Raw genomic sequence first — 19,929 nt, forward strand, 5'->3', positions numbered from 1 at the left:
CATCAGCATGTTAGCATTGTCGTTAGCAAAGCAAAGCAAAGCTCACCACTGTGCCCAATTAAGTGCAGCCTCACTGAGCTGCTAGCATGGCTGTAAGCTCTTGTTTTTAATATTCTGTCCAGTGGCATTTGCAGCCAACATTTCTCTGCTTACACTCAAGTATGAAACAAGATGCAGAAATAAGGATGAAGGTTTGGGTCCCTGCATGTATGTTGTAGCCCTGCTTAGTTAATCTACCTGCAGGTATTTCTATTCATGCAGGAGAGCGAACCTTTCGCGGAGAACAAGTCGTCACACCCACACACTCCATCACTGCAAGAAATATCCTGCAGGACTCCTTTACAACCAAAAAATATCTGAATAATGTTTAAATGAGGGGATTTCACCACAGTTTTTGCTTTCAGTGGTATGTCTTTGTTAAGACTTTCATTTAGTCAAATTGTAAAAATAACAAACATAAAGTTAAGTATTTATTAGTTAATTTGATGTATGACTTCTCATTTTATTGCTGTTTGCTTGCATAATGATTTGAGACTAATTAGGAACAACTTGAGTCAATATGAAGTCATAACCTCTATAGAATACAGCTAATACTATACTGCTTGTATAGGTGCAGTGGGCGTCAACTGATAACTTGTGGCACATGCAGAACCACATGCAGCAGAGGCAACAAACAGTGCACAAAGATGCTCTGTGGTATGTAATTACAGCCTTTTCTATAGCCCTTATTGGGTTACAGAGCAGCTAGAATTATTATACAGCCCTTGTGGCTAGGGCTTCCATGTAAGTGAAGTATAGAGAAGCTTTGTGAAGCAGGAACTTTTCCTTTTGTCATCCCATTTGGATAAACCATGGTCACTGGTGTGCAAAACTCTGAGCGAATGCATACAAATTTTCAGTCAAATTATATGAATGAAAAACAGATCGGTGACGGCTTAAAGGCCAAAGTAATACACACTGCATAAGAGTAACCCTTATCAAATGTGAATATGATACTTAGATTTCAGGTTCATAGAAGCATTCGAACAAAAGCTTGAATACTGGGGGTATTATCACAAAATTCTCCCTAGTTGTATGTAACATTCTACCCACATAGAAGATTTAATATAAACACATTACATAGGAACAACCTGGATCTGATCAAATGACTAAATATGCACCAAATGTAAAGCATGACAGTACGACTTGTGTCTGATGTAGGTTCCTCACCGATGAAGTGCTATCACTACACTATCCCTTCACTGCCACATGCACTAACCACCAAAACCTCATACTAATAATGAAAAGGACCTTGTTCGAGGTTCTTCTTCACCTGACCATAACAAAGCCTTAACCTTTATGCCTGTTTTCAGTGGGATATATTCATTTCATGTCCATCAACTATAAACTGCTTTGTCCAGGGAATTGGATTCCACCTTGTAGTACTCCACAGAGCACCTGGCCATCACTTTAATTCACATCTTTCAACTCATTCTGACAAAACCCTAGTTATTGGTGATTTCAACATTAAAAAAGGCCTTCGACCCTCTATGTAAAGCTTTTTTCCCACTCGTTGCTATTTTCGGTTTCTCTCAGTTTGTGCACGAACTTACTCACTGCAGTGGGAGTTGCCATTTTAGCTTCACTTCATTTCCTTTGTATTCATGTCAGATCATACTTTAAGGTCCTTCTGATGACTTAGAAATCTGTAAATGGTCCCTCCCCTTCATATTCATCTGGTCTCATCATACTTTATGTCCCATCACATCCTCTACCCCCTTACCAGAGCGTAAAAGAAGTCAGCTGGCTGCAGAGCCTTTTTTCCTATCATGGCCCTTTCCTCTGGATTAACCTGCATGTTTGGATCAGACAGTCTTTCTCTACTGAGGCTTTAAATCTAAGCAAAAAAAAAAAAAACATATTTCAGCAATACTTCAGACTTTCTCATCCTTCGATACCTCAGGCCTTGCACCTGATGCCACTAGCCAAACTTCTGATAACCACTGCATTTCTCTAACTTGATTTTGTTTCTGTTTCCCACAAGCTGCCAGGCTTTGTGTCTCTTTATTCTGCTCTCTCTAGTTTTCTCCTCCTCCTCTCTGCCGGACCATCGGCCCTCCTCTGACCTCTCTCTAGTTTGCATGCTATCATGTGTTTGTCTTTCTCGCCTGGCTATGTGAACGATGCCTCTTCTGTGTTTGTGTGGCCCGTCCTCCCTCCAGGTCTCTTTGTTTTACCCTCCATGTCCATCTGTATTTTTGTCATCAAACTGCTGTTTGCTGATCTCTTGTGTACACGAAATCTGTTCTATTCTAGAGGTTTTCTTTCTAGGGAAGAATTCTGGGCTATATATATAAAATTGACTTCACTGATCACAGCTTTAGAAAACAGTCTGTACAACCTCAGATAACTTATATACGTCATAACTAATACAAACACTAAGTATGTGTATGTTTATGTTGCACATTAATTTACATGTCATCAGTGTCATTTGTGTCAGGTCTCTGTTGTAAAGGGACACTATCTCAAGAGACTTCCTCGTCAGATAAATAGAATTAACATTATGGAAAGACTGAAATAGCAATTTAAGTGTGTAAGTATTCACATACTTTTATATAAGCACCAACTATGGAGGCAAATGGGCTCTTATCAGTGTGACAATATTGCTGATGATACATTATATGTATAAATAATGTAGTGGAGTAACATGTACAATATTTCAGAAATGTAAAGTACAATAACATTAAAACATTGAAGTACAGGGCTACAGTAAATGTAATGAGGAACTTTTCATCTCTGCTGGGTAATACAGGCTTTGTTACAAATTTCTGTTTCTACTTTTACTAACCAGGACCAGAATATGTGTAAAACATTTTGGATTCCCCCTGTAATGTGGTGGTGCATTTTTAAGTTGTGGCATTTGCCAAAAATGTATTCTGTGACTGAATTTTTGAGTCATAGAAAATTTAAATAAGTGGACAAAACAATGCAGAGATTTATCTACAAAAACCTTTACTCCTTCTTAGAAAAAGGGTTTTCTTCTGTGTTTCAGCGGCAGCACACACAAAATTCACTCATACAGACCATTCATACAGCTGCAGTAATGTTAAACAACAGTCAAGTAGTTGCTCTAAAGTTCACAGTATGTCCAGATTTCCAGATTTTTACATGTGCACGTGCAAAACTTATGACAGGCTCAGCTGCACTGAAGCCTCTCGAGGACATGAAGATGCGAGTAGATAAAAGATTAAAACAACTTGTAGTACTGACTGAACATTGTCTAGCCTTGACCTCGCCGCAGCATTCGAAATTTAAATTCCGCCCATCAACACAAAGCAAACTCACCAAAACAAGAAATAAAAATACACGTATATTTTTTAGTCCAAGTGGTAAGTGTACAGACATTTTAACGGTTGTCCAGTCAGACGTGAAACGGTGGTATCACACAGCTGTTTCACGCTCCACAAAAGGTGTGTGAGCCTCAGGGAGAAAGCTGTCCGTCTCCTCCTGCCACGCTTCGTCCTCCTGCGCGAACGCCAAGCCATTGTTTTCTTTGTGTTGTACAGGCTGCCTTTGTTGTGCTGAGAGCTGTAGGAATAATGAAAAGGTAAATACTTAAGAAAGTGATGTCATCAACGAGTCAAAACTATAATTTTGATAGCTAACCTAACCTAATCTTATGAACGTAATAAATAACAATCAAACTAAAGTTAATTTTCTTAAAGTAGTTAAAATGGATAAGAAGGCTGAGAGAACACATTTTATTGGTAGATACAGCAGTTTCTCTGAGCATCCTGTGAAGATTTTGCAAAGGCATCTGCATTTTTTTAGGTATTGTGTGGGTTCGGTGGGTTATTTGGGAGAAATAATCACAAACATCGATTTAAATGTTTTCTAGTTAGCACTTAACACAAAGTCCAGCTGATGGGAATGTCATCAATGTATTTTGGCCTGATGATGGAGCTTGAGGAAAAGTCAGGGGATCACAAAATGTATTACAAATTCTCCTTTAAGGAATATCTGTCGCACATTTTACAGCAAATCAACCAAATGTTTTTTGAGTTTTGTTCACTCAAAACCAAAACCTGGTGCCAGAAGAAATGCCACAGGATCACAAACGTTATTAGTAAACGTGGTTATTTTAGCCTGGACCAAAGTGGTGGAACATCGCCCTCCACAGAGCCACGTCACTAGCATGGCTGTAACTTTTTAAATCCTGACTCGCTGTCAAAAGACATTGCTTCAAACGTTGACCCTCTGACAGAGTAAATCTGTAGCACAGTGTTCAGTCATTGACCGGCTTGAACGACATGATCATGTTTCCACAAGTAAAAATCCAACATGTTAGATATAATCTCTCTGTGGTGATCTTTTTTTTGTGCAGACCAAACTCAAGACTGAGCTTATAATCAGGCTTCATATCACGCTGCCAGCTACAGTTTCATGTTCCGCATTTCAATGTGCTATTTCGTTGCGCGGGTGGATGACTGTTACTAACTTGACGACGTGACTGTAGGTCAATGTTGAGCAGGAATCACTAAAATGTGTTGCTGTAATTAAACGTCACAGTTTTACTTACCGGCTCTCCCAGAGGAGTCACACAGCAGAGCTTCTTTTTGAGGTGTTCAGGTAGAAAACACAGCAGTTTCCCTAACAATGGGTAAACTGTGCCTGGTGTCACATCTTCTTCTTTCATAGGGCCTAAAATGTATATTTTTAAACATTTTAAAATAAGAAAAGAAAGGTTCTTGATTATAGAGAGCATGTGCTCATGGAGGAGCTGGCCTACCTGTGAGAAAGCTGATAATCAGGCCTATTAGAATGACTGTGCAGCAGTTGAACGCGCTGTACCACATGTAGGACAAGGAATAAAATCTCTTCAGTCCAGAGGGTCGGCTGCAAAGTGAAGAAAAATGATGAACTTGTGAAATGGCCGTGGTGACAACAACACACGCTGTGGCGTCTGCGTGCCTGTTACCTCAGAGTGGCGTTGCTGAGTGCAGTCTGAATGGCGGCGGTCGTGTTGTTTGGCAGCAGGATGGCTCTGCAGTCCGGCGGCAACGGTCTCGTGCTGGAGCGATGAGTGACGATGCTCCCGATGCTGACCCAGAAAGCCACAGCCAGACCTGCCCCCAGACCTGCCACTGCTCCCTGGTAACAACAGGAAAACAAAAGCTTAACATAAGCATACATACAATACAGTCGCCAGAGGTTTACATCCAGTCTCTTTCAGTAGACAAAGGAAGAGCAGAGGTAGAACAAATGGCAAAAAAAGATGCCACAGCTTGACTCATTTTATTTTCAGGACATGAAAACTAGTTTTACCTACGTGCTTTTTTTTCTCTCTGAATTAGCAGTGATTGTTATTGTGAAACAAGTTTACATTTATTAATGACACAACTGTACGGAGTGGTGTCCAGTGTGGAGGTCAGGGTCCCACACGAGGTCCAAGATAAGTCTGAGGGTTCACAAAAGGCTTAAGTGGAACAACCCTACATTCATAATTGCAAACTTAAAGGCTGGAGGAAACAAGATGCCAGTCAGTCTGTCAAATTTACACAAATGTAACTTCATTTCCAGAAAATCAGCAAAAGAAAATATGAATTCATGCATGTTTCCAACCATTATTGATGTACTATTGTAGGTTGAAAGGCGTAATTTTAGCAAAGAAAGATTTAGGCTTTATGCAATGCACAGGACAGGCACACAAGTAGCACTTATTACTGTCCTACCCACATGACTCTGGCAGAGGGACTAGCTTGAGCGCAGGTACAAAACAGCAGGGCAGCTGGAGTCACTGTATTTATACAGTGTCAGTAACCAAATTTGCATGGTAAATACATTGCAAAGCTAAAGGCTATTTGGCACCCTGGTGCCAGTGTCTGAGTATGTAAATTACATGGTCAATGATTAAAATGTCCTGGGGCTACAGACTTATGAGAAGGAAGAGATACCTGTTTTTACATTTGAATAGATTTGTGAACAATGGGCAGAAAGGACAAGTTCAAAAGTCATGTTAGTTGAATTCACAGCTTATATCCATGCTAAGCCCATAACCTGTGATGAGAGGCCACAGGTAGATATTACTTCATTTTCAGCCATCACAAGCCAAAACTGCTGCTGTGAAGCATATTGGTCACAACACTTTTTAGGATTAAATTATTGTGAAGATATCATTACATTTTGACCTGCTAAGCAAAGCAGTAACATAGCCCTACGTTTTACAGTATGTTGTCTCATGGCTAAGTACAGGACAGATCTCATTGACGAGGTTCAACTTACCGCGGAGTTGGCCCACGGGAAGAACATCCCGAGACAAAACAGACCGAGAATAGGACCACCAACCGTCCCGAAGATTTTCAAAGCCACCTGGAGTTCAAACAAAATAATACTAAGTGCACATTTAATGAGAAATGTTGTTTTTTGTTTGATCACACAAGCTGTGAGCTCACCTGTAGAACCGAATCGCCCATGAGGTGGGTGAGGTAAGCCATGGCCAGACATAGCAACCCGTAGGACATAGCTTATTGAAGAGACACAAGTTGAAACTTTAGAACAAATGCAACATTATTATGCAGCTCTGTATCGTGCGTTGCTGAATTTAAGTTTCAGAGAGCTAACCTAAGGCTTTGGACAGCAGGATCGCTCTTGCCTCTGTCATAGAGGGGAAATGCGGTTTGATGAGGTCTTCCATTGTCACAGTGGCCAAAGAGTTAAAAGCGGAAGAGATGGTGCTGCACAAGCAAAGCAAAAAATATACATACCATTAACGACATACACTGAAATACACATTTGAGAATTAATGTCACCGATAAGAAACAGGCACGTAAAAGCTTTCCTATAAACTTCAAATATGGATGCACTGCACATTTTTCCTTTTCAGGTTACTGTTGAAGAAATTAAGCAACATTTGATGGGAATAACTGCAATCAAGATTCATAATGAATGACACATTAGGGGCACCTGCCTGAAACTAATGCAGTCAAATACAACAGTCCTGCAAAAAATCCTCCCTTCCTGGAGACGACTATGTCACAGTTTTAGTTTTAGATCAGTGTAGAATTAAGGTTTGCCTAGAAAAAAATCTGTGATAAAACGCATCTTACTAGAATTCTGAAGGGGTCAAAGTGCAACGACAAACATTTACTCAAGCTGTCCTCAAACCAAACCACATCACTGGCCTCTATGACTTAATTAGGGTCAAGAATCAATACCTGAAATGTGAAAAGTTCACTCAGGCATTATAATCACTAAATAGTTGCCTGTGCGACCAAACTCTTCACAGCTTCCTTCTCTGCTTCTGGTCAAAGATACAGTCTGATGCTCACGTGTTGCTTGGATGACCATAACAACACATAAGAAGGGGTAACACCAAAGTGTTACTACAAATTTTCCACAGAGAGGTCATGCTGACTGATAAACACCGACTCATGCGCACAACTCACTTGTGGATGCAGTTCGCGCGGTGAGTGAATGCAGTGGAGAAAGTCTCGTACCTGAGAGCTGCACTGAATAAACATGCAATGAACAGCCCGGGCAGTCCGGGCAGGCCTTGCAGCATATCCATCACAAAGTATATCACGATCTGTGGAAAACATATTGCAAACAAGATGTCCTGAAAACTTCAGTTTTGCTTGTTACATGAAATTAAGTACAAATATGTCAATGTAAGGTCTCCATGACGGCACAGACAGCACATTAACATAATGAGCCCAATGTGCATGAAGGATTTACTATAAAATATGTAGAAATTCACGCTGCTGTAGTTTGCTGTTAAGTACATGTGCCCAAGAGGTTCTTTACATAACTCTGCATGAACTTAACTTTCATCCTTCATACTAATCTCTTGAGATCAAAGAAGTAGAAAAAGCAGGAAAGGAAAAATCACATCCCTAGTTCCCAAAACATGAAGCGTATGATTTAGTTGAGAATGATACTTGAAAGGGGAAATAATACACTGAAACTCACTGCATCCCTTGAAGAGGTGCCCAGCTTGTTGGAGTGATCCTCTCCACAGTATCGTGCAAACATGACCAGTCCCATCACACAGCTTAGCGCCAGAGCCACCTGCAGGCAGGGAAACACCATGTAGCACGACCTGCAGAGAGGAGCCAATGCAGTGAAAGTGGTCGTCATTGTTTGTTCAGTGACACTCGTTCCTGAGGGGGTTTGCATTGAGCCATATTTTTTCCAATGAACACATAACAGACATATTGATAATGATCCCTTTAATTAGTTTAGTTAAGAACTATGACTGAGACATGTACTAAAATGTACCTTTTTGCCACAGCAGGGGGTTTGAGCTAAATGCTAATGTTAGCATGCTAACATGCTGATGTTTAGCTGGTAAAATGTTGATCATGTTCACCATCTCAGTTTAACATTAACACAGCTGAGGCTGATGGGAATGTGAGTTTTACAGGACTTTCGTCATACACCAAAGTGTTGAACCAATTCAAGTTTTGACCTGATGATGGTGCTAGATGCAGCACTTAAGAATATTTTTGAAAGTTTTGTATTTTGATTGGTTTAATATTTGGGCCAAAAAGAGGGGTGCCACCTTGCCTTTTTCTTGTGAATGAGCAGATCTTGCACACAGCCACTGCAATAGTGTTCATTAGTTTCTGGGGATTTGTAATTTAACTAAAGCAGGACTCAGTCCTAAAACAAGATAGTCTGCAGCGTCTGGGTATGTGAGTGAAGGTGGTGCAGTTGCTTGGCATCGTGGCAGGTTTGACTGATTTAACCAACTTTTTAGCCAAACAAAAAAAAACGCAGGTGACCACCATAGCAGCCACGGGTAACAGAAGGCGATCCTCATAGGACGGTGCCCCTGTCCCAGCATGCAGCACGGTGTGATGTACCTTCACATTCTCTAAAGCCTATTCACTGCGGTGCGTTTTCAGAGTAGCATGGTCACATGCATTATTGAGCTGATACTTCACTGAGCCTCATTGTAAACAAAGGTTTTTATTAATGAAATAGGGCTACTTTATGAATGCAAAATATAGGGTTCCTTGTGGGTATATACATACGTATACAGCCATATTCTTGCTATGTGACAAAAATGTGTACAACAAATACACAAGAATATTTTCCATAGACATATAATCACTTTTTTCAAATCTAACATGTTAAATGTGAAAAATATTTAGCTTTGTGTGAACTATGAAAATCTACAGGCCGTGTACCTGACAGCTTCTTTCTCTGTGCGTGAGCTGAGGTATCTTTGGACCTGGGCCTGGTTCACGCCGTACAGGGACAGCATGAGGAAGACCCCGCCAACCCCCAGAGTCCAGAAAGTGTGTCGCTCTGTAGGATCTGGGTTTAGGCTGAGCACAAGAGAGAAAATACAGTTTAGAGGCGATACTCAAATACTTAAGGAACAGTAGGTGAAGGATTGAGATTGGCATTTGCAGAACTGATTCCTGCTTTACAAAAAAAAAAGACCAAAATATGATGCATTCGTGCACAGACTTCCCCATTCACTCCTGACGCTGGTCACGCCCACAAAAGTACAGTATGGACTCACTCGAGAGCAGAGATGCGGTTTCCTTCCCAGACTTTCCTCCAGACTTCAGACACTCCCCCAGCTTGTTGCACTCCCACCACGATGACAGCCAGCTGCCCGGCAAACATCACAACAGTCTGAAAGACATCCGTCCAGATGACGGCCTTCAGACCACCCTGTTAGCGACAGACAAGATACATGAAAATGAACATAATACATGCTAATATATCCTTATATATAACCTAGATGTCGGTCTCAGTTAACAGTCATATCCTTCATATTTATCCTTTATATCAACATATGATATCTGATAATGTGCTGTATTTCATTTCTTCAAAAAGTAATTCAATAGCATTTCAGGCAGGGACAAGTTGACCCCCCCCCAAAAAAAAAAAAATTAAAATGTATGAAAATGACCTTCAATAACTCACCACTGTTGTGTACAATGTGCACACTAGTCCAGTGGCCAACACTGCTCCCCATAATTCAAATCCAGTAACTGAAAGAAAACACAGGAACAGACTGAACCACAGATCTCACCTGTTCAAAATGACCGAGTCAGAGTAAAATACTTTTCATACCTGTATTTAGTGCAAAGGCAGGAGTATACACACAGACTCCCATATAGATCACCTGCAGCAGAGTAAAACACAATAACATAAAGATCTTGAAGGCACTAAATAGATGCATCTCGTGTATTTTTCATGCTTTTTTATAGGAATGCACAAATCTTATGCACTGAATCAGTATCAGTGTGAGAGGTCAACAAGAAGGCTGATAGCACTCTCATGTTGGTATGCTAAATATGAAGGTGGGGCCAGTAGCCAGCTAGTTTAGCTCTGTGTAACATGGGGAAACAGTTCGCCTGGCTCTGTATAAAGGTAACTGGCTCCTGTCAATGGAATAGTGCAGCACATATCCTGCAATAAAACCACAAGTTGTCAGTTTTACACTGTGGGTCTTGTGCAGATCAAACAAATAAGATACAAAGTGTTAATCTGGGCTGTAGTGGTGGTGATAGGAGGGTTGGACAGACCCAGGTTACCTGTTTTATCATTTCCAATATTCATGCTACACTATGCTGGCGTTAGCCTCATATTTAGTGCACAAGTATCAGAGTAGTAGCAATGATCTCATCCCATCCTCTTGTGAAGAAAGCAAATATTTTTGGAACAATGAACAACTATCTTTAAAGCTGAGTGGGTATCAGTGAGAGGTCACTGATCCACATTACATAGTTTTTTTTTGTCCATGTCAAAATTCTGTGTTCCTCATATCAGTTAATTACAGCTGGCTGTCAACTTAGCTTTCAGCTCAAAGGCAACCTCTGCTGCCTTACATAAAAATGATCCCAATTAATTCTATGTAGTGAGCTATAACTCATATGATTGGCAGTCAGTTTCATGCATTGGAATTCCCACTTTTTTTGTGTGAGGTGCTGCACCCACCATCTGAAAGATGAAGGCCAAAGTTCCACAGATGCGCACTGCTTTGCTGAAGCGCAGCTCAAGATACTGTAAAGCAAAATAAAATGAGAACTGCAGGTCACGAAGGATAAACGGCATGAAATATGAACTCATTTAAAATCCAATTCAACCCTGAAAGTAAATCGGCTTCCTTATACCTGGTAAGCACTGGAGAGCCGCAGTCTGTACAACACCGGAATGAAAACATGAGCTGGAATGAGGAGGCCCAGAATGTAGGCACAGCCGATGAACCAGTACTGAGTACCGTGAGCGTAGATTTCTGCCGGTACGCCTATAATTGCCACAGCAGACTGGAATGAGGCGATGAGCGACAGCGAAACAGGAAGACAGCTCATGCTCCTGTCCGCCATCAAGAACTCCTGAGTGGTGCGCTGACGCCCGCCTGAAAAAGCATGGTACAGCCCGATGCCCATAGAGACAGCAAGCAAGACGGCAAATATCACATAGTCTACAACGCTGAAGTGCTTCTGGTCGGACGGGTCCATCTCGATTGTCTTTAAGACTCGGCTGCAGTTGGAGAGGATTCGGTTCTCCTGCAGTCGCACATTCAGACGGATGGGAAACGTCTCTGTCCAAACCCATCAGTCAGGAGAGTCCAGCAGCCTTGACATGGAAAACACTGATTAAATATACCTCTGTGTGTGTGAGAGAGTACACTTTGTTGACATATAGCCAAAGTTTTAGCCTGCTGTTTAAACATGGGGTGAGTCACTCTGGAGAAAGATTGTTGATACTGCCATCTCTCTGTCTTCACAATGCGATCACACGTTGGCATGCAAGAATTTACTGTCCCCACCCTCCCCCGTGCACAAGCACAAACACCTCCTGTTGCTGAGGGATGTTGCATGGACAGACGCTAATAGTTTTTAGAGCCAAGCCCCTAAATTCTGTGGCCAAAGCACATTTTTTGTGCCCGGATTGTAAACTTAGGTAAAAATAATACAGAAAAGGAAATTTAACGTAACACAGCCTTCGTTAACTGTGAAGCTTCAGTAAATTAAAATACATTAACAGAGTAAAAATGTACTCAGTTCAATTAAAAACTCTCTCACAGTCTCTTCGTGCACCGTCTAACACTGGGATTTTATCAACACTACTGCTTTTATCGATACTCCTCATCGGTTCGGTTCTTTATTGAAACTCTTAACAGTTCTTTTTCATTAGTAAATAATTATTAAGCCTACTCAAGCCTTTTATTTAACATTTATTTAGACAGGTAACCTCACTGAGGCTCACAGTCTCATTCTCAGAAGACAGCTGATCAAAACTGGTGGCCACAGGGGGCCCCCTACAGGGGACACTGGTAGCCACAGAGTAACTTTTCATGGCCATGGGCTGTTGGGTTGTGGTTAATGCTGATCATTAGAATAATGTTGTGTGGCTTGGTCCACCTCACTTTATTTGCTTCACAGTTTCAAAGCCAAGGCTGTGTACAAAAAACAGATTTTTTTCAGCGCGCACACAGAACGGACAGCTAGCGCACTGAGACGGGATACTGAGTGAATACCAAACACCTTGTGTGCTCTCCTCATTCCCCAGATTTCACTCAGCTATTTTTACAGATTTCTGTTCCTTCCCAAATAGATAACAGATAAGACGGAAGAAGGAATCACTGCCGCCACCTCAACTGAACTGTTTACCGCAGAAAAGCCCTGCTACATGAGATAACCCATCCAGTCTGTGGAAAGAAACCGAGGTCACACAACCTCTGTGTCAACTTTCCCCTGCTTGTGCTGATCCAAAAATACTGACTACTGGTTTGGAAATGGGAGGTGCTCTGCTACTCTGCCACCTGCTGCAACACAAAGACAAACAGCAGCCAATCTCTGATGGTTCTGAAGGTCAAAAGCCACAAATGTGTCCAGATTTCAAGAACATTCACTAATAGCAAAAGCCATGTTGGAAGTAGGAAATATTATTTTTAAATCTTTTTACTTTACATATGCAGTTATTGTTCTTGTTGTTCTTAAAAAATGTAATCAGCAAATACTTTGATCACATAATTTGAGTTTAACGCGATAAATTGAATATCTTCAAGTTTTGGACTGTTGTTTGGACAAAAGCAGCGATTCAAAAAGACGTCACTTCAAGGCAAGAAAATTGTGATCAGCGGTTTTAACTCTAATAATAGTGACAATAAATCTTAGTAGTAGCCCTATTTATAGTAATAATGTATGACTGAAGGTGAAAACAATTGTTGCTTGCAGTACCAGTTTAAGGAAGTATGATAATAAATCATTATTATTATCATTATCATTATTGACTGTTATTTTCTCAATCAACTTCTAATTTTTTGTCTTGTTAAACAGCACAAATCCTGAAGATACTTCATTTGCAATGTTTTGAATCAGATAAAAACGGTAATCCTCACACATTTGCCAAGAGAAGAGAATTATTGGCCTGTCTACTACAAACACGACTCGAACAACAAATCACTTATCAATGTAGTCACTGATTAATTTCCTGTCAATAAACTTGATCAGCTCAGACCTAAATATAACCACAGATGACAGCACAAAGTACAATAACCTCTATAAAGTAACAGGTAAGTGCTACATGAAGGAATAATGCAGGAATAGTAAAGTGACTTATGCTTCACTTGAAGACACTGCTACTGTAACTTTATCTTTTCCATCTGAGTTATAAAAAACTAATGGTGCTGCGGAGGAAAAACTGCACTCAGTGACCCACAAATCTCTGACAACAGCTGCTGAGGTGGACTCAAGATGAGGAGACATGAACAGAAAAAAATAATATCACATGTCTGGAAATGTAGTGTAGTGAGAAAGAGATGAACAAATGAAATAACATGAGACAGACTCACCCTTACACGTCTGGGATCTGTTGATATCTGCTGATATCCGGGTGAGGCCGGTGAGTCAGTGGCTCCATGCTGCTTACTGAGACATTCAAGAGCGTCACGTTAGTTAAAAACAACTTGTTTGAATATCTTTAAGGCCAAAAACAAGGGCTGAAGACATTACAACGGGCTCATTCACTAGAACATGAAATCTCTGTGGTTTTATCTCACTGTTGCGTTCCGAAAGCGTCACATTCACCTACCACCTGGCTAATCTCTCGGTCCAGGCTCCATGTGATCACAAATTGTTTTGAATTTTCTTCCGGGGTTGTAACTGTGGGCGGCGCTACAAATCATGACGCAGAAGCCGCCAAAATCCAAAACTCCGCATCTAGAAGCGGATGTTTTCCTCTGAGCAGCGACATTAGTGAACTCACGACGAAGAAAAACGCTTGAGAAAGATGGAGGCAGCGTCCGCGACGGGTAAGTCGGACCGTTAGAAGCTATCTTACTGCTACTACTTACTGCTAGCTAGCTTGTAAAGGAGTTTGTCGTCGTACTTTGTTAGCTAACGCTAGCTGAAGCATTAACATCGTGTACTTTATTTTGTGACATTTGAGAGTTACCTGCCGTATTTTTTAAAATATACAGGTGTTTTGGGTCATCTGGGTCTGTTGGAGGTTCAGGCAAGAAGCCGTAAAACTCAGCCTCAGCAGCGGAGTCGCGTGAAGGAGCTGAAGGCTAAAGTTGAAGCGCTGAGGATCCAGAGGGACCAGCTGAAGGCGGAGATGGAGACGCACAAGGTGGGATGAATGGATGAGGACAGGACAGACTGAGTCAATGCGTTGAGGTGACACCATTTACTGTGATAGTTGTGACAGTCTTTGTTGACATAAAACCAGATATGTAACGTTACTGACATACACGCTTTTGTCAGTTTATCAGGTGCACCAAGCCAAGACTAATGCAGTCTGTACAACTCTCAATCTCTACCTTCATCTTCAGCAGTGGTGCAATCTCATTTAGTACATTTACTCATGGACTAATTAGTATTTCTGTGTTATGCAACTTTATACTGCACTACATTTGAAGTCTGACAGCTTTAGTTATGAGTTTAGTTGCTAGTTCTGTAATCTCTCAAATTTGTTCATTTTATGGATTGGGAAAAATTCTCCTACTTTTTATATGACACAATTTTTTCAGAAACCCTCTTGGATTAGCTGGAAAATACAACGTCACAAAGATGGAAACAGGCTGTTTTTCTGAGCTCATGAAAAATGGACTTCTTAGAGATACGTGGTTCTCACAGGACAGCGACTCTACAAACGTGATGATTTTATAGAATATGATGCATTTCTGTAGATTAATCTTCCCAACAGTATAAAAAGTAGTTAAATTAGCTCTAATTTAATAACCACAGCAGTAAAAAACAACATACCAATTTGACTTACTTACTTATATGAATGCTGCAGTAATACAAAGACAAAGCATCATACACACTGACAGGGACCATTTTTCTGCATAATGAGGACTTTCACTTTAATTTAATTAATTTTAAGTAAAAGTAGAAAGTTGCTTTAAATATGTTTTGAATGCAGGACATTTACTTGTAGTGGAGTATTTCTACAGAGTGGCATTAGTGCTGTGACTTAAGTAAAGGATCTGAATACTTATTCCACCACTGATATTGATTCACCTTTTAATGAAGGTAGGGTTACCTTCGCTAAAGGTAAGATGACCATTTATTTGGAAACAGTATGCGGTGCTGGTGCCACTTCAAGTTTATTTTGGAGACTGTAGTTTGTGATGCTTGTATTTTATTGTGTTGAACTGCCAGGTGTTTCTAATATTTTGTCACTCCTTCTTTCAATCACTGAGGGTGAATTAAATAACAGACACAACGCTCTGTGTAATGCCATACAATTCAACAGCGCCACAAACTACATCCTCCACAACCACACAGCTGAAACACATCTGTAAAACAGCTTCAACAAAAACTGAACATTATAACCTTCATAATGCCAGGACTCAATGCAGGACTGTTGTATTACACTGCATTAGTTTTAGCTCAGTGTACCTCATAAACTGCAAGTGAGTTTAGATATAGATGATAAATATATTCAATGGACAGTGCACTGTCCATACCACGAGTGTGCAAATTCTTTGTCTATTACACATTATATGTGCCTAGATTTATGCCTTTACAAATTGTGCAACTATGAAGGATTATGGAGAATTTATGATCCGAGACATCAGCTTTTGAACTGAAAAAAACAGTACAGCCACTGTATGATTGTGGACACCTCTGTCCACATACTTTAGTGTATTTTTGGAGTGGGGCTGTTTTTCATGGTTTGGATCCATTTAGATTCAATTGAGGGAAATCTAAATGCAACAGCATGCAGTGATATTTTAGACAAAGTGTGCTACCAACTTTCTGGTATAAGTCTGAGGAGGACTCTTTCCTGCTGCAACATGATGAAGCCCTCATACACAAAGCCGGGGCCAGGAAAAACTTGACTGGTCTGCTCAGAACCCTGACCTCAACCCCTTCCAACACTTTAAGGATAGACCTGAACGCCAACTGAGAGCCGGGCCTGATACCTCACTGGTTGGCTTCACTAGTGCTCCAAATCCCTGCAGCCAGGTTCAGAAATGCTGCAAAAGGCTTACCAGAAGAGTGGGGGCTGTCACAGCAGCAAATTAATCTTAATGGTTTTGGAATGAGATGCGTCTTGAGAGTGCAGAGGCAGCATTTCATTTCACACAACATTATTCTAATGATTTCAACATTTCAGTCACCTAAAGTTTATATGTCACTAACTTTAGAAATCGTGTGTTTTCCTGTTGGCTGATATGTTGGTTCTGGTTACATCCTCCTGCCTCAGAATCTCCAGAAACTGAGGGCATCTATGGACAAACAGTGTACAAATGAAGAAGAGGAGGAGGAAATGGATGAAGAGTCTGAGAACTCACAACTGCTGCGGCTGATGGCCAGACATACACAACTGAAAGACCTTCTGCATGCTCATCACGTCATAGGTACTCACTACAAGTTTTATTTACCCATTTATTATGTATCTGACACTGAAAGGTCTGCATTAATGCCATCTAGTTACATATACATATATTTCTCAGATTCTTCAGAAATGTGTCTTAATCCTCCCTCTTTACCCGCTATGTTTTTTTTTGCTGATGTCACTAGGTGGGTACAACATCATGAAGACTCGTCAAGGTAAAGCAGTGTGCGTGTCACTGGCAACAGCCTACGAGGGCGTCTTCTTAGAAACCTTCAATCTGGAGATAGACCTAAAGACGATGAGGATAATTCGTCACAACATTCCCCCGTACATTCCCTTGAACAGCCTGGCTGAACAGAGCAACTTGCAGACAAACCTAAGAACTTTTCTAGACACCCTCAGTCAACATCTCAACGCCTTTTCCGGTCGCAAGCAGCAGCTGAAGCTTGTGAAGGTGCCAGGTTTTGCTTTTTTTTGTGTATTAGTGTTAAATAATGTCACAGAATGAGTAGTTTGTCAGCCATTGTGGAAGTAGCTGCTGCGACGAAATCGTCGACTATAGATCCTTTAGCCTGAGGTGGGTTTTTGCACAGGCCTGGAAAGTCGACCAACATTTTACAAACAGTGCTATTGTTGCTGTCATTTTACATATAATGAATTTTGTTACCGTGACAAATGAGGCCTAGCACACTGTTGATGCCATTATCAGTATTTAAGAGTCGAATATATGTGTATATATGTGTGTGTGTGTGTGTATATATATATATATATATATATATATATATGTGTGTATATATATATGTGTGTGTGTGTATATATATATATATATATATATATATATATATATATATATATAGCTAGTACTTTTTCCTATATAAGCATGCACTGTAACATAATCATTGATAGCCAAAAATGTCCCTTAGATATGTTTATTAAAAAGTTGTGACAAACATAATGTACAGAGGCAGGACATATAGCTGAACAGTACTCTAATATCGAATCTAAAAGGTGCAGTCAATATAACATTACAGTAGAGAGAGAACAATTAATCGATAAGTCACTCTACAGAATTAATATTTCTACTTAAATGTTTTTTAGGCACATATATGTTAATGTTTGATGGTTTTTTTTGTCATCTAATAAAATAGTAAACTGAATATCTTTTGGTTTTGGACCAAATAACACAAGTAATTAAAGTATGTCAGCTTAGGCTCTGAGAACTGTGATGCGCATTTTGTACCATCGTCTGACATATAGACCAAAAGATAATCAACAGATTAATCAAATGAAAATAATCGTTAACTGCAGCCCTTCAGTACACAAAACTTTTTTTTCTTTCACAGCAAATTAAATTAAAGAAGTTGAAATGACTGAATTGTTAGCAGCTATAAATTAGAAAAGAGCAGCCTAGAAAACATTAATGTGCCACAATTTCTTTTAGCACTTCTGACAACCCACTCAGTTTATGATTAAAAAATATATATGTGATAAGCCAACAGCAGCCATATTATGGGGTTGAGCAATAAAAGTACTACTCATTTAAACAGTGATTTTTGCACATTTCTGAAAAAAAAAAAAATTACAGATGAATACAAGGTTTTGGTATTCTCTTATCTTAGAGGAGCTATAACGATGGTTGTAGGATAATATGCATGCCGTTGGTTCTGTACAATAACACACTGACCCTGTCCTCCTTGTTTACAGGAGCTCCACAAGTCTGTGGAAGTGATGGAGAGTAATGTTTTGTGTTCAATACTGGTGCTGATGTTCACTGTGCCGAGAGAGAAGACGGCTGTTCTCTGCACGCTGGACTACACTGACCACACCCGATGTCTTCCCACACGAGTCCACTTTGACTCTGAAGGTGGGATTTTTATACTGTTTCCAAAGCGGAGAGCAGTGTATCTGTACCAGTATAATCCATAATACAAGGAGGCGTCTTCTAACCCCAGAGCTGTTAACTGTACACACAATGATGGAGGGTACAACAAAACATTTCCTGTTTTTCTACGCACAAATCAAAACAGTGCTTCACCTGAGCACCTGTATGTCTCAGTAGTTTCACAACAAGCACTGATGATTAGTCCAATGACAGGAAATTCAACAGCAAGTTTCCACAATTGATTAGCGGTTTTAGCGGTTTCTCAAGCAGAAGTACCAAATATTCGCTGGATCCAGACACTGAGAAACGAAACCGACCATCAAAGGCAATGAGTACTGGCCAATCAGAGGCAGAGTAGGCATGTCATTCCTTCGCCATCCTAGAAAAACAAATTTGGCTTCGTCGACACCTCTCGACACAAACCTTGCGAACTCCCCCCAAAAACCTCCACCCACTTCCAGAGTATCCTCAAGGAAAACTGTTCTTTTTTTTTTTGCCAAGAGAAATAATTTTTGTTTAATTTTGAAGTAAAATGACTACAGGTAATACAGGTGAGGTCTAAGGAGTGAAACATTGTTCGTAAAGTTAATGTGATCAACAGTGTGTTGGACTTTTTGTTGTTCTTTTTAACAAATGTGGTAATTCTGGTATTATGAACTAACTGTTTTTTGTAAATTCTTGCAGACAAGGCACTTCCTGATTCTCCAGAGTGGAAGAATAACTGCAGCCTGCTCATGGAGACGCCTGTGCACAAAGCTTTGATTGCCATGAGAAAGATGAAGAATATTGTGTAATTTACTCAGAAATAATCAAACTTTTCTCTTTCTCTTTCACTTTCTTTTCTCTTTTGCACATTCTCGTTGTTTATAATAAAACACTTTTCTTCCTGATGTTGCGAATGTTGAGGTATTAAACTGTGAGCGGAAACTCAACTTTGGAGTTCCTCTATGGATGTTCCACGTGTATTTGCATGTTGGTTTTTTCCTTGAGCTTTTCTATAAATGCTGCCACCCTCTTCTGTAAAGTTTCCTTCTGAAACTGCCTCAGCCTCTCCACTTCCTCTCGGGCTTTCTGCTGTTGCCTTGCCAGCTCTTTTTCCGATATTGAGTCAATAGTTGCGATGTTTTTCATCTGCATGAGGGACAGGCTGCTCTGGACGCTACGCCTGTGTCTCACTGAAGTGGTGGTTTTGACTGAGGGTGGTGGTGCTGATATCGACCGACTCTGCTCCACCAGTTCAGATCCCTTGT

General features: G+C 40.4%; 2 protein-coding genes across 3 annotated transcripts; one reads left to right on the top strand and one right to left on the bottom strand.

Moving 5' to 3' along the window:
* Positions 1-2,646: 2,646 nt before the first annotated feature.
* Positions 2,647-14,072, bottom strand: slc5a6b (solute carrier family 5 member 6). Of its 2 annotated transcripts, none has more exons than XM_041953493.1 (17): positions 14,009-14,072; positions 13,802-13,877; positions 11,115-11,580; positions 10,939-11,004; positions 10,072-10,123; positions 9,922-9,989; positions 9,512-9,666; positions 9,171-9,311; positions 7,948-8,077; positions 7,476-7,564; positions 6,601-6,713; positions 6,432-6,502; positions 6,262-6,348; positions 4,958-5,130; positions 4,769-4,875; positions 4,559-4,680; positions 2,647-3,567 (listed from the first exon to the last, which is right to left on the bottom strand). In XM_041953493.1, the coding sequence occupies exons 3-17, from the start codon at positions 11,460-11,462 to the stop codon at positions 3,421-3,423; spliced, it is 1,869 nt and encodes a 622-aa protein (XP_041809427.1). In that variant the 5' UTR covers positions 11,463-11,580; positions 13,802-13,877; positions 14,009-14,072; the 3' UTR covers positions 2,647-3,420. The 2 variants fall into 2 exon arrangements, with proteins under 2 accessions (XP_041809427.1, XP_041809428.1); XM_041953494.1 differs by having other exon boundaries at positions 14,037-14,054.
* An 84-nt stretch (positions 14,073-14,156) lies between these two features.
* cenpo (centromere protein O) lies at positions 14,157-19,567 on the top strand. Its single transcript, XM_041953495.1, has 6 exons — positions 14,157-14,260; positions 14,429-14,580; positions 16,666-16,819; positions 16,983-17,251; positions 18,502-18,661; positions 19,364-19,567. Exons 1-6 carry the CDS (start codon positions 14,239-14,241, stop codon positions 19,471-19,473), a joined length of 867 nt encoding a protein of 288 aa, XP_041809429.1. The 5' UTR covers positions 14,157-14,238; the 3' UTR covers positions 19,474-19,567.
* The last annotated feature ends 362 nt before the right edge of the window (positions 19,568-19,929 follow it).

This window comes from Chelmon rostratus, chromosome 15 (assembly GCF_017976325.1).
Source record: "Chelmon rostratus isolate fCheRos1 chromosome 15, fCheRos1.pri, whole genome shotgun sequence".
NCBI classification, from domain to species: Eukaryota; Metazoa; Chordata; class Actinopteri; order Chaetodontiformes; family Chaetodontidae; genus Chelmon; species Chelmon rostratus.